The sequence below is a fragment of the Pleurodeles waltl genome, chromosome 3_1, assembly GCF_031143425.1.
Source record: "Pleurodeles waltl isolate 20211129_DDA chromosome 3_1, aPleWal1.hap1.20221129, whole genome shotgun sequence".
NCBI lineage: Eukaryota > Metazoa > Chordata > Amphibia > Caudata > Salamandridae > Pleurodeles > Pleurodeles waltl.
This window is the reverse complement of record NC_090440.1, coordinates 374,581,503-374,594,564: the sequence shown is the minus strand read 5'-3', so window position 1 is coordinate 374,594,564 and position 13,062 is coordinate 374,581,503. Positions and strand designations below refer to the sequence as shown.

At 40.8% G+C, this 13,062-nt stretch overlaps 1 protein-coding gene across 1 annotated transcript in view; it reads left to right on the top strand.

Annotated features, from left to right (window-relative positions):
- The window catches only part of HOMER2 (homer scaffold protein 2), a 519,584-nt gene that overhangs the window by 440,872 nt on the left and 65,650 nt on the right, over positions 1-13,062 (top strand). Inside the window, exon 8 of the mRNA XM_069222560.1 lies at positions 11,660-11,740. Coding sequence (XP_069078661.1) covers positions 11,660-11,740 — 81 coding nt within the window. The remainder of the gene's footprint in view (positions 1-11,659; positions 11,741-13,062) is intronic.

Genomic DNA, 13,062 nt, shown 5'->3' with positions numbered 1-13,062 from the left:
CAAAAAGAATAACGTGCTAGCACATATTAATGTAAACTGACCACTTTTCTCTGATGGAAAAAAGAATTAAATAGGCACAATTCAGAATAAAACCTTCCATCACCAATGCATCAATCAGTTACATAGAAGCCTCCAGTAGGGTAGTAAGCCTACCATCCTGCCATAAGCCCACCATCTTGACATTTGCTCATTACTTGTAAATATTCTCTTTTGAGCAAGTGTAATATATATCGTCCAAGTGTGACACCAGTGTCTAAAGAGTGTAAAGAAGATATATTAAGAGCTTCACCTCTGGACTGGCATCCATATTTACAAATTTTGGTCAAAGGATATTTTTTCTTGCCTTTAAATTATGATGATGGTCAAGAAGAAAGTGGACTATATATTTAACGTTTAGTCTACAGAAACGCACACAGTTAACTGAAGTCTTCGTTTAAAACCATTAATGTTCCAGGTGGATCAAACCCAATTTAGATTTTTTAGACTTTTATTAGGGATCTCTAATAAGTAAGGAAATATGCAATCCACTCCAATCCAGTGGGCAAAGCCCACAAGTGAACCTTTATGTGCTAAACAGTGATACTCATTACCCTTACTAGTTAGTAAGACTTTCTCATGTAGTTTATACATGTGAACTTGCCCAGCATAACAGCATTTGCTAAATGGAATAGATTTACCTCCAGTACAGAATGTTCAACTGTAGATCAGATGGGACACTAAAGATCACTTGTTCTGGCCATCAAAGCTTGGCAGATTATATCAGAGAGCTTTTCTTCAGATGAGCTACAGTTTAATGAGTACAAAAATCATAGGCTTCAGGCAAATGCAAACAAATTCTTTGGAATAGAACGCTTCTTTAGTCATCTGTTCTCAACACAGTCCCGAACAGACCTAGGTACCTAGTGCAAGCAATAAGTGCCATAAAGTGCTTAGGGTATTCATTTTCTTAAGATAGGTTTTTTTAAGCAGAGTACACAAATATCCTACACATTTATGATCAAAAGTATTTCAAACATTAACTGTACTAAAAGGGAGGAATTTCAAAATAAGTGATCAGCAGATAGAGGTTTCTGGTAATGTTTTTTTTTTTTTTTTTTTTTTTAACCAAACTGTAGGTCATTGCAGGAAAGCCAGCGTCTTGCATGTTTCTACAAAACCTGAGACAGCATTTTTAACCTGATTTACGTTAAACACATTCTTATGGCTTTTTTTTTACAAAAACTATTAACGGGTTTTTGATTTAATTTCTCATTCTATATTGTTGTTTTATTTTATTCTTGCCTGCAATGAACACGAAGGAGCTTACAGTGCCCTTACAATGAACATCAGGGTGTACTTTAACCCATATGTTGCCCAGTATATATCTGAAAGGATTATGTTCTTATATTATTTCATTAATGCATTTTAAAATGACCCACATTCTCATTGTTTTTCTAAATACATAATGCATTCAATAATGACCTACAATGCATGCTGTCAATGTGAGTTCTAGTGGCTTTGCCAACACTTTTCTTTGCAATCTGCTGCCTATCTCATCAGCAATTCTGGGCAACAAATGTTAGAATGCAGACAAAAATCATAGCGAGTCAGCTGAACATTTGCCACATGAAGAGAGTTGATTGGCAGGTCACAAGTTTGAATCCCAGCAGAGTTGGCCTTCTATCCTCCCGATGTTCCATGAATAGGTAATAGTACCAATTGCCTTTTAAATTGCTTAAAAGTGGCAGAAATACAGTGGAGCGCTATATTTAAATAACATTTTTTTAAAAGCTATTATGATTAGAATAGGTGAGCTGCTCATGCATGGACCTTTGAAAAGTGAAAAAACTTTGCTTTAGAACTCGTGCACTGGACTTGATTTCACTGCATCTGCAATGAGAGCCTAATGGGGAGCATTACCTATATGCAGATATTACAACAAACATAAAGTACTTTGAAGCTGACTGAGCTCTGTACATGTAAATGAGTAAGATCAATTTATAACGTACCAAAACATACTGTTACCTAAAAGCCGTTTCTTTAAAAACAAAAACAAAAAAAAACTGTTTATATTTACCACAAAGAATACAAGAAGTGATGGAAGGAAAGATTGAATTTGAATTAATCTCAGCTACTCAATTACTCAGACAGCATCGTGGTCCATTGTTTTTTTTTGTTTTTTTTTCTTGCTTATCGTGCCACCTCAGATTGGACCAAACCATATGCAAGTGAGCCTTGGCCCTGCTCTATAAGGATCAGTACAGCCTGAACTGCTGCTGGTCCTCTTCAAACTGGAACAAAAGCAAGTTAAGACCAGTTTTGGCCTATTTTGGCCTCTTCAGATAGGGGCAGCTTGTTTCTGGTGTCACAGTGAGCACATAACCAAAATCTAGGCCTACCCGTTGTATTTAGAGCATCATAATGAAGAATCCAAAAGAGTTAATAAAGTAATGCGTAAATTAATCTCTGCAACTGGTAATTTCTGCATCCCAGTCCATTTTTGTGCCCACTATGCCACCTGATATTAGATCCTGCCACCTGCAAATTGGTCTTAGTCTTGCTGCCGTAGGAATTGTCCAGCCAGGTGATCTCTGAACTAGAACACTAGAGACCTCAGACTGATTTTGGCCTTTTCGTCCTTAGTCAGTCCTTAATCTATCCTTAGTCAGTCAGGTCCAGCTCAGTTCTAATGGCTGAATGGGCATAGAACCCACATCTGCATGCAGAGCTGCATGTAAGGGTTTTACCTTGCTTGTGTACCACGTATATTAGTTAATAATACAGATATGTAACCAGAGCATGTTCCCAATAAATAGGTTTTCTAATCCTGAAGCAGTGAAGTTTGTCCAGATCATCCAGAGTTGTAGCTTTTACTGTGACATTCAAATAGATTTTGACCTTTGTACTATATCGATAAATGTTTGAATGTATGCTTAATGGAATCCCAAATAACTCCTTTTATTGGGCAACATGTATGTTCACTGTTGGGCACACCTGAGTAAAGGAGCAGATAAAGTGATTAGCACTGTTCTCTCCCCCACTCCACACTTCAACTTATTCCTACTAGACCCAGACACTGCTCTTCCAAACTAGGCCAGTTATGAGGATATACTGAAAAGGATGCATTGCACTAGATATTGGAGTATGTTGGGCAAAGCTTGTTGAGCGGAATAGTGGCACAGTACAATCCAGTATTGTCAAAATGAGGGAGTAGAAGAAGCAAAGCAGACTGAATTATTTGTCCTCAATATTATTTTCAGGAATGAGAGGTCCTGAAACAATTACCTTTTCCAGAATATTGTAAAAAAAAATGCACCCTTAGTGTTGGGGGGAGGGGAGCAGTCTTTCACTGAACAATCCTTGTCGCTTTCATGTTGGCCATCTTGCCAGATCATCCATCTCGGTCATCATATTGCACTCCTACAGTCTCTGGTGGAAAGATACGTTGACTCATCTCTGCAGGCTTATGCAGGTTTCCATCTTGCCCTGAAGGAAACACATCAACAGTCCTATACCTCACAATCACTGTTCTCAGGTTTTCACAGGCTGGCCCAGGCAATTGAAAGGGGTCAGAATGTTCTGACCTATTGGAGACAACTGAAAGAAGGAATTTGTATTTATTTAGGCATTAATGTAGGTCACAACTCAAAAGTGGCTCCAGGTGCCTTTATTGTAGTTGAAGGGAAATACTTTATGGGGGAGGCTGGAAAAAAAGTCATCATCCTCCAAGGTTCCCTCTCTGGAAAGTGGCACAGTTTGCTGATCCCTGGACAGAAAAGGCCTATGTGCTCTTCAGAAAGTCGAAGACTAACCTGAGTCAAGAAGACTTAAGCAATCTTGAACATGTTGCAAGTTTAGCAGTGGTGAGTAAGACCTTCTAAAACTGTTGCAAAAGCCATTACAGCCCATCTAATAGATTACACTATCTGCTCTCCAGTGAATTTGCACCGTCTTAACAGGTGCTGATCAATTTGCTTGGTCTGACTTACAATATCCTTAACATCATTGGCAAAGGGACTTAGGCAAGCTGGTCCTGTACAACCATATGTGATCCTATCGGACCAGCATGGCTATCGTAAGCATGGCTGGTTCACTGTCTGCTTCAGAGTTTAGGTTAAGCAATTGCTGTTAGATAGGTTGTAGCCTAGTTCAAGTGCTCTTTGTCAGGAAAAACATTTCTGTCTAGTGTGATGCCTTTTACTTGCCTCTGCCAAAAGCTTTCTCTGGAACACCACAGCTATCCCCTTTTCCCCATGGCTCTTTTACATTTATTTCAAGCCACTACTGTTCCTCATTCAGCGATTGTTGCTGGCTATATGCAAATATACAATGTTTTTCTGCTCAAAACAAAATAAACTATGCATTGGTCTTAGTGATTTTGAACCTTTGATGGTCAATACTTTTTTTAAACTAGTTCTTTTACTAGTTTTTTTTCACTTGCATAACGCCATCATTTCCCAAAAAAATCTTGGGCAACGTGGATTTCTCAGACAGCCTCCTTCCACTTACAGCCCAAAACTGCATTAAGTAAGATTGATACAGAATAGATTTGAGCATTTTGCTGGTACCAGGCAGCTGTATTACGAAATACTCTTTGGTGCAAGGCATCTAGGTTACAGAAACCAGGTTCCAGGGATGACATGCACTGAGACGGCTCGATCCATATGATGCTTGATAGGAGAGGTTGTACTGCGGTGATATTATTGAATCTCAGCACAGCTTTTGACACCATCGAACACTGTTCTGGTTGATCAGCTCAGTTCAGTTTTTGTCATCTTAAGTTAAGGTGGCTGATCTCCTTTGAGACTGACGGGACTCAGGCAGTACATCTCCAGCCTTTTCGCTCCCGGCTAATATTGTGGTGTGGCATTTTGCAAGGGCTTAACCTCGAGCCCTACACTCTTCAACATCTATAGCAATTAGATCTTCAATGTTTATAGCCAATAGACAGCTTATTCCGTTATGGGTTTGCTCTCATGTCAGATGCTCATGATTTACAAACAGTGGAATATTTTGCTAGGGCCCTGAGACCGTTCAGGCAAAGGTTTCTCAATTGCATGTTGGCTATGGCAGGCTGGATGATGTGTCCGTTCCTAAACTAAATAGTGATAAAATGGAGTAGATCTATTTGGGGGCACCTCAGAGTCATGGCCCTCTGAATAGTGACCTCTGGATCTAGGCCGTCCTCTCACTCCCAATGTGGTTAGAATTCTTGGGATGAAAATGTATATACTTTCTCATGTTAGGCAAATGTGTTATCTGAGAAAGTAATGATATTCTCCCTTTACTTCCAGAAACTGTGTAGAAGAAAGCGGTTTGTGCTGTCATTCTGTTGCATATTGATTATGGTAATATATTATGTCCTGGCCTTTCTAAAAAGTCCGCCCAGCAAATCCAACTAATCCAAAATGCTCTGTCGAGTGCACTTATTACCATAATTGATCTTGGAGGAGGTGACAAGAGGGACAACCATTATGAGGGGGGAAAGAGAGGACATGGATAGGATATTTCCTCCTGTATGCACTATCTATTCACCCCAAAGTATTCTATATGTTAACGAAGCAAAAAACACACAAACCCCACAAATGGGTATGAGACTTGACCCTAAAGGACACAAGCAGTTCTTGTTTTGTTTTAGGCCCTCGCACATCCTATTGGTAGCATGCTTCATCATTGGGTCTCATCCTGGTCTGTAAAACCAAGACGGGCTCAACCATATTCCCGGGAGCACTTTGGATAGGTTCCTGTGGGGGTCTTCGAATAAAAATACCTCAGAACACTTAGGCATCCCTTCATTAGTGGTGTCCCTGGTATGATTAAAAGCAATGCAAAAAGGGGGGTCTTGGAGATAGTGGTCCTACACCCTACGTGAAGTCAGCATGTTACAGGCCTATACTCAGAGGCCCACTGGGTCCAGCACTTTCATCAGGACTTCCCTGTCTTGTTAGCCTCCACTGGTTTCATGGTAAGTATTAAGGCCGTTTTGAATCACTGAGTGCCAGCTGTTCGTTATCTTTGAAATGGAGCATAATTTACTTTCCGACACCAGGCTGGAAAGGTACATAGTAGATATCTAAAAACTGAAGTTTTGGATGCAGTGGTGCTCAGATGCATTGTGCATCGCCACTTTATATGTACTATTGTGACACATACATGTCTTGTTAAGACAGTTTAGCAATCTGATTTTCTCATTGCAAGTAGCCAATTACGGATAAGAGGGTGAACGTTGCATTGCTCGAAATCTTCCAAAATTGTAATGTAGACCCTCAAAATAAGAGCAGTGATCCATTGTGCTCATTCTTTTGAAATGGGTTGTTCTGGGAAAAAAAAATCATCCACAGGCGTGCAACAAGAGATTTTTTTTCAATTAAAATGGTTGGCAAACATTAATCATAAGAGCCCTGCCCGCGTCGCTAGAAGAGAACAGCAAAGGGGGAACACATACAGAAATCTGACTCTGTTCCTGCGTGGTGTCTCTAAATAGTGCTGTCTCCGTGTAAGACTCCCCTGTCACTTGTACGCTACCTTATCTGATTACCTCATTAATTGTGTATTGGATGTAACCAGCACTGCAATCGACGCTTGCACGAGTACCTCTCCCTCTTGTATTCACTAGCTGTGACTGATACATGCAGATTGGGAAGGACAAAATTCAGCCTGGCAGGGAAAAGAGACAAGCCGGCCTGGGCTGCGGAGGGCAGGATGCTAGGCTGCAGTGAAAGCGGGCAGTGAGAGTTACCGGCAGCTGCTGGGAGCCTCACATTTGGAGGGATCTGCATCTCACCCATTAACCATTGGTTGGTCCCTAAATCCGCCCTCATGGTGGCTCGATGGAAAGAAACATGAGGTTGAAAAATAGTTACTTAGGAATTACATTCTTCCAAACATTGTCATTGAAACTACTTTGGGAAACATAACATCCTATGTCAAATAGGCAATGGGAGAACTTGTAAGATTTGCTGGAAATAACGGGAGATGTAGATTACCCCTTTAAAAGCTTACTTTGGGAATGTTATTTGAGAAGGAGTTATATGGGTCCACTCTCCTTCTACCTGGTGGGAAGATTATCTAAGTTTCCCTGAACGAGATCAACATAAAAGAGGGCTTGAAGCTTCCTAAGAACACAAACATACACTTTAGGAGCAGAATTAGTTGTATGCTGTTGGGTATTGAGCCACAACTAGACAGTTTATGTGATGTTCTTCCAGCGCGTGAATACCCGAGGGTGACTTGGCGCTAAGGACCTTTAACACAGACCAGAAGCGTATAATGACTTGTGGAGGGAGATAAAACAGCCAAGACTTCAACTGGTTACGGAAACTAAGCAAATTGCACTGACTTACAATATGGAATAGCACTGGATTCCATAGCTGACAAGTGGAAAAAAAACAATGCTGCAACCACCCCAGCAACCTTTCTTTATCCTGAGAACAGAGACCAGATGTAAGGAGGCAGATCTTAGTCTTCTCTGAGGATGGACCACTTAAATGTTTTCCTGAGGTAATCGGGCCCTATTCCATTCACAGCTTTAAATGCCAGATATGCCTTAAAAGTAACCTTCTTCCTTACGGGAAGTCAATGAAGCTCCATCAAGGTGTCTGTATTTGACTTGTGTTTAGGAAGTTTTTTATGATGATGGGTAGCTGCATTCTGCAGCATCTCGAGCCTTTTCAGCACACTGTGTGGCACACATATAGATGGTGTTACAGTAGTTGATCTTTTGATATAACCTAGGAAATGACTACTAGTTTTTGTAACTGAAAAGGAATAAAAGGCAACGCTTTTCTTAATGATCTTAGCACCAAAAAGCAGGAAGAGGTCAGTTGATTATTTATCTGTTTCCTGAGGGATAAATCAGAGTCAAAGACCACTCCAAGGTTCCATGCCTTAGAAACAGGCTACGGCCAGGAACCAAGAGTCCTCGGCCACCAAGAGTCATCCGAAAAACTGGTCTCCTTACCAAAAATAAGAACCTCTATTTTGTCTGCGTTTAACTTAAGACATCCAGTTAACAATTGAGCTCATATACTTGTTAAATCTATCAGAGACTTCCAGGTTGCCTGCGACAGAGACCCCAATCTGTCTGTCATCAGGATACACAACTGTGGAAAATCCAAAGTAGTAGATCTGCTCAGCCAAAGTGGCTAGGTATATGTGAAAAAGCGTAGCGCTGAGCACGGACCCATGAGAGATGCCACAAGGAAAGGAGAAGGTTCTAGAATTAAATTCACCCAGTGCCACCATATGGTCCCTCTCCCTAAAAAATAAATTAAAAAAAAATGAGATTGTTTATCTGATATTGTATCTCTGGTCCTGCGCACAATCTAGCAGTATGGCATGGCTTACTACATCGAAAGCTGCAGAAAAGTCCAAAAGGACCACCACAGCTCTCCCTCCCGCACCTTTAGTAGATCTAATCTCTTTTGAGACAACTATCAATTCTGTTTCCATAATATAGCCTGCTCCAAAGCCATTCTGAGTACAGTCTGGCAAACAGGTATGAAGATGCTTTTTAAACAACTTGGCTACACATGGAAGCTGTGATATTGAGTGGAAGTTCTTCTCCTCCGTAGGGTCCACAAAAGGCTTTTCTTTAGTAAGGGCAGTATGAACACCTTCTTCCATTCCGATGGAAAGATTCCAACTATGGTACAATTATTCATCAAAATCGTAAGGGCTGGGGCAAGATTGGCTGCCAGATTTTGTATTAACTTAGGTGGACAAGCATCTGAGGGGACTCCTGACTTAATATGCTTGCTTAAAACAGTTACTTAATCAACCATTAAAGGGGAAAATTACATAATTCTAATTTTTTTTAAACCGTGAGCAGGGGCTCTGCACTCAAATCAGATAAGGTACAAAAGGAATCGAACTACCCATATACTGACTCCACTTTATTTTTTTTTAAATCAGTTTATCACAGAACGCCTGGCAAGGGGGGAAGCTTGAAGGACTGGCACTCAAAGGAGATTGAACTATTTTAAAAAGTTCCTTTGAAGAATTAGAGACCAATTGAATTTTCCCTAAGTCATTTTTTTCTTTCTTTCAACATGTTTTTTTTTTTATATTTGCCGATTGCAGCTCAATATCTGCTTTTGCCTGCCATTATAATCATGTCTCCAAGCTTTCTCCAGTCTACAGCATTTTTGTTTCATAGATCTGAGGGCTGAAGAAAACCCGGGGGCAGATGGCTTTTGTCTGAGATCTATTTTTTTCAATCAGAATATGTTTGTGGACTGCCTTGTTTAACCGCTTAGGATAATGTGCAGCCACTACCTTGAGGTCATAAATATTCGGGCTTGGTTGATATTAAGCTCTCAACCACCTCTTCCAAAAGTCTTACTCCATAAACGAATTGCTAGGTCCTTCTCCAACGTATCAGCAGGAGGATTGGGGTCAACAAATTGATATGGGACTGGATAGCCGTATGGTCTGACTGTAGTATGGATAGTATGGCGTCTACCTTCAGGTTAGTCATTTGAAAACACACCATCTAAAATATGGCCAGCTGAATGCATGGTAATTTGCACCTTTTGCTCCAGCCTAAAGCAATTCAGAAATTCTGTAAGCTGTACTCAATCTTTACTATTAAAATCCTCTAAATAAAATTTAAAATCCCCTAACATGGTAAAATTGGGATATTGAACACTACTATCAATATAGATACGTATTCCATCAAGAAACTTAGCCTTAGATCCGGGGGAGGGGGGTTCTGTAAATCAATAGTCCATGAAAAGTGAAGCTATCTGTAAGCTTACATCCAAAGAGAGAGCCTCACAATCCAGCAGGGTGGTTGGTTCACACACAACTCCCAAAGAATCACAGTGAATTATTGCTAGGCCAACCCCGCATTTAACCATTCTGTCAAGTCTGCTCTTTACATAGCCAGTAGGCAACGTCGAGACCACATCAGGACCAGTAGCTTCATCTAGCCATGTTTCAGTTAAGAAAACTGATTGGGCGAGGGGAATGTGACTAAAAATTCAAAAAGCTCACACTTGTGTTTAACTAACGATCTCACAATAATCAAAAACCAGCAAAACGTGCTGCAAGCAGTGAGCACTGTTGTGGTATTAATATTTGCTCTGGGCAGTTGAAATCTCGTGGTCTGTATACTGAGACAATTGCAAAAAAATATATGCAGTTCATGGTGGCAAGAGCTTAGAGGGGAGAAGGGCATCCTAAAAACGTTAATGCTAATTGGAGCTAGATTTGGAATAATACCTATTGTGCATAATGTAAGTGCAAATGGCAGTATTTAAAGTGCAGATCCAATGATCTATGCACAACAATTCAATTTAATACTTAAGTTCGTCCAACGCTCTCTTTAAACTTTTACATCACAATGTATTAAAATACATCACATTCTCTTTATAACATCTTAAAAACCACGTCCATATTAATTTTTCTTAATTGATTTAAGAAAGTGTGTAAGGTACACTGAAATGTTTTGGGTCTCCACTCTCAATCGCCGTTTCCCCAACTAAGATTTCATGTGATAAAATATCACGCACAGATATACTTTCCTGGATGTGGATAGCGAAGGAGTGTCCATGAATTATATACCAACTTCAAGTTACACATGCATTTCTTTAACCTATTAGAAGGAGGCTTGTGGTAAGATGTGTGGTAGATTATGTAAAGTTAAAAACAAAACCCCATCAAATTTAACAAATTGCTCTCCATTATTTGATGGTTGTGAATTGCTGCATATTCTAAGTTCTAATTGAATGAGCTAAGCCTGTCTCATTGGTTGTTCACCATTTAGTAGCCTATGTACAAATATTACCGACAAAAATACCTATTAAAGGATCTGTGACAGGCACTGGTTTTCAGTGATAAATAACGCCCAGGACTGCATGCCATAAATAAAAAGGGACAGATAGGCAGCATTAGTGGCCCCACCTTTGTTCCAGCCCTTGCTTCATAGTCCGGTTCAGTTAGCTAGAGGAGTAGGCAGGTACTGAAGAAGTAGCCAGTAGGAGTGGGAGAAGGTGGCACTTGCAGCCGCTTAGGCAATTAACACATGACTACATCTTTTTCAGTCGCACCTTTTAACCACTAACAATGTTTGAAGTTGCCTGCAATAGTTTCTCAAGTTTGTTATTAATAATCCATGTTTGTGACACATGCTATTAAATAAACTGTTATGTCACCTTGAAGTGCCACCATAAAACATGACTGGTGCTTATTCCAATAGGGTAAACCTAGATTGCCTCATGCATTGTTTTCAAAAGTATTGCACTGTCCTTGTAGCTGAATGGTTACTGATGCAGGCGTTACTCATCTCTACTATTGAAACATGCCTTTTAAATTGAAAGATGTAAAGCAATTAGTCAATAGAAGAGGAGTATTCTCAAAATGCAGATAGGAGAATCCTTGCACCTTGTTTGCGCTCATTTGCAAAGAAAGCAATATGATGTACAGTTTCGATGTAAGTGGATATTTGTGATCTATCCATGCCCGAATTCTAGATGTCTCCCTAATTCAGCTTTTACAATACACATGGCCATAATTCACCTAATGCCCAACTATTCTGAACCATTGTGTTGCAGTTGGAAAAGGATACTTCCTGAATGAATTGGTTACCTGTTTGAGTCAACGCGTGAATGTTGCAACAGCCTCCTGCTGACTGACGTTGGTTATACTGAGATGTTTTTTCTTGTGTTCTCTCACGCAGGAATTGGAGGATCTCCGGAAGCAGGGTGAAATTATACCCCAGCTGATGTCAGAATGTGAATCTGTGACTGAAAAACTCGAGGTAATATTCCATGCACAGAAAACAAACACCCGTGCCTATCAAGCATGTTACCACAATGCATTACATGCTAGGGGCTTCAGTGCCCATAAGAACCCAAACCGGTAGTGTGCTCACAACGTGCAAGTCGCAGATCTTTACACCTACTCCACCACCCCATCCTTAAGATGGATGAAAGACATACTCAAATTGTGTGGTAGTACCAAGACGTAGCTAATAATTCAAACAAAATGCAATTAATGAATAAAATGGCAGACATGTAGGAGTTAGATATACAACGCAGGGAAACACCCATATTGTACAGCAAGTGGCTCTTGAGATAAATGTACCCAAATACATTTAGCCATGATTCCTAAGTGCAGTGATAAATTGTTAAATTCTCTATACAGCCCCTGCAGGGGCAGGCACCTGGTGCCAACAATTTCCTTCCCCACAAAGTGTTTTTGGGCAAATATTATCAACAATCAATCATACAAGGTTTCATCTCTAACTAGATGAGGTATGGAAAATATACATAGTTTGGTACATAACTTACAACTCCGGGGCACCGGATTGCATGCCGGCTCTGCCGGGTACTCCAGGCAACTTATGGTAGGGCTGAACTGTCCAGGATCACCAGCAAGTCAGTCCCCCGCTCCAGCCAGCCCCTTCCGCTCTGAGATCATTACCCCATCATAGGGTCAAAACCAGCCAATCAGTCCAGTTTCTGGGGTAGCCCCATTCTCTTCTGGGCAAATTTTTTGCCGCTTTCTACTCCAGGTGTGGGTGGGTTCTGAGCCTCTGGAGTCGTTGCCTACCATGTGGCCAAAGGACAAAAGAGAGCTCTCCGGGTCCGCAGTGCTCTTAAGGTCCTGCTGTCTTGGTGATGGTGGATGACGTCACAACCCCCTGCAAGAGGCTGCCAGAGACCTCACTGTAACCTCCTGCCTGTGGAGCGACTAATGGCCCTCTATGTGCACGGTACGCCAGCTCATTTCCAGGTGTGCCTTTGAGAATGCTTCATTGGATGCATTGTTTGGGGGGAGGAAAAGGTACAGGCAGGTTTTCAGGACACCGTATGTAAGAAAAAGGCTACTATTAACTATTATGAACTAGGTCAGGGATCTGCATAGTTGGTCCTGGAGAGCCAGGTCCATGCCAGATATTTAGCATATCCACATTTAGAAAGAAGATGTTTCAGAAATCTACATTTTTCTGAATGTGGATATGCTAAAAATCTGGCATGGGCCTGGCTCTCCAGGACCGACTTTGCAGAACCATGATCTAGGTGTTGAATCCTAATGTTCTCGTAATTTACATTTGAACAGTGAGCTAACTGAAAATCA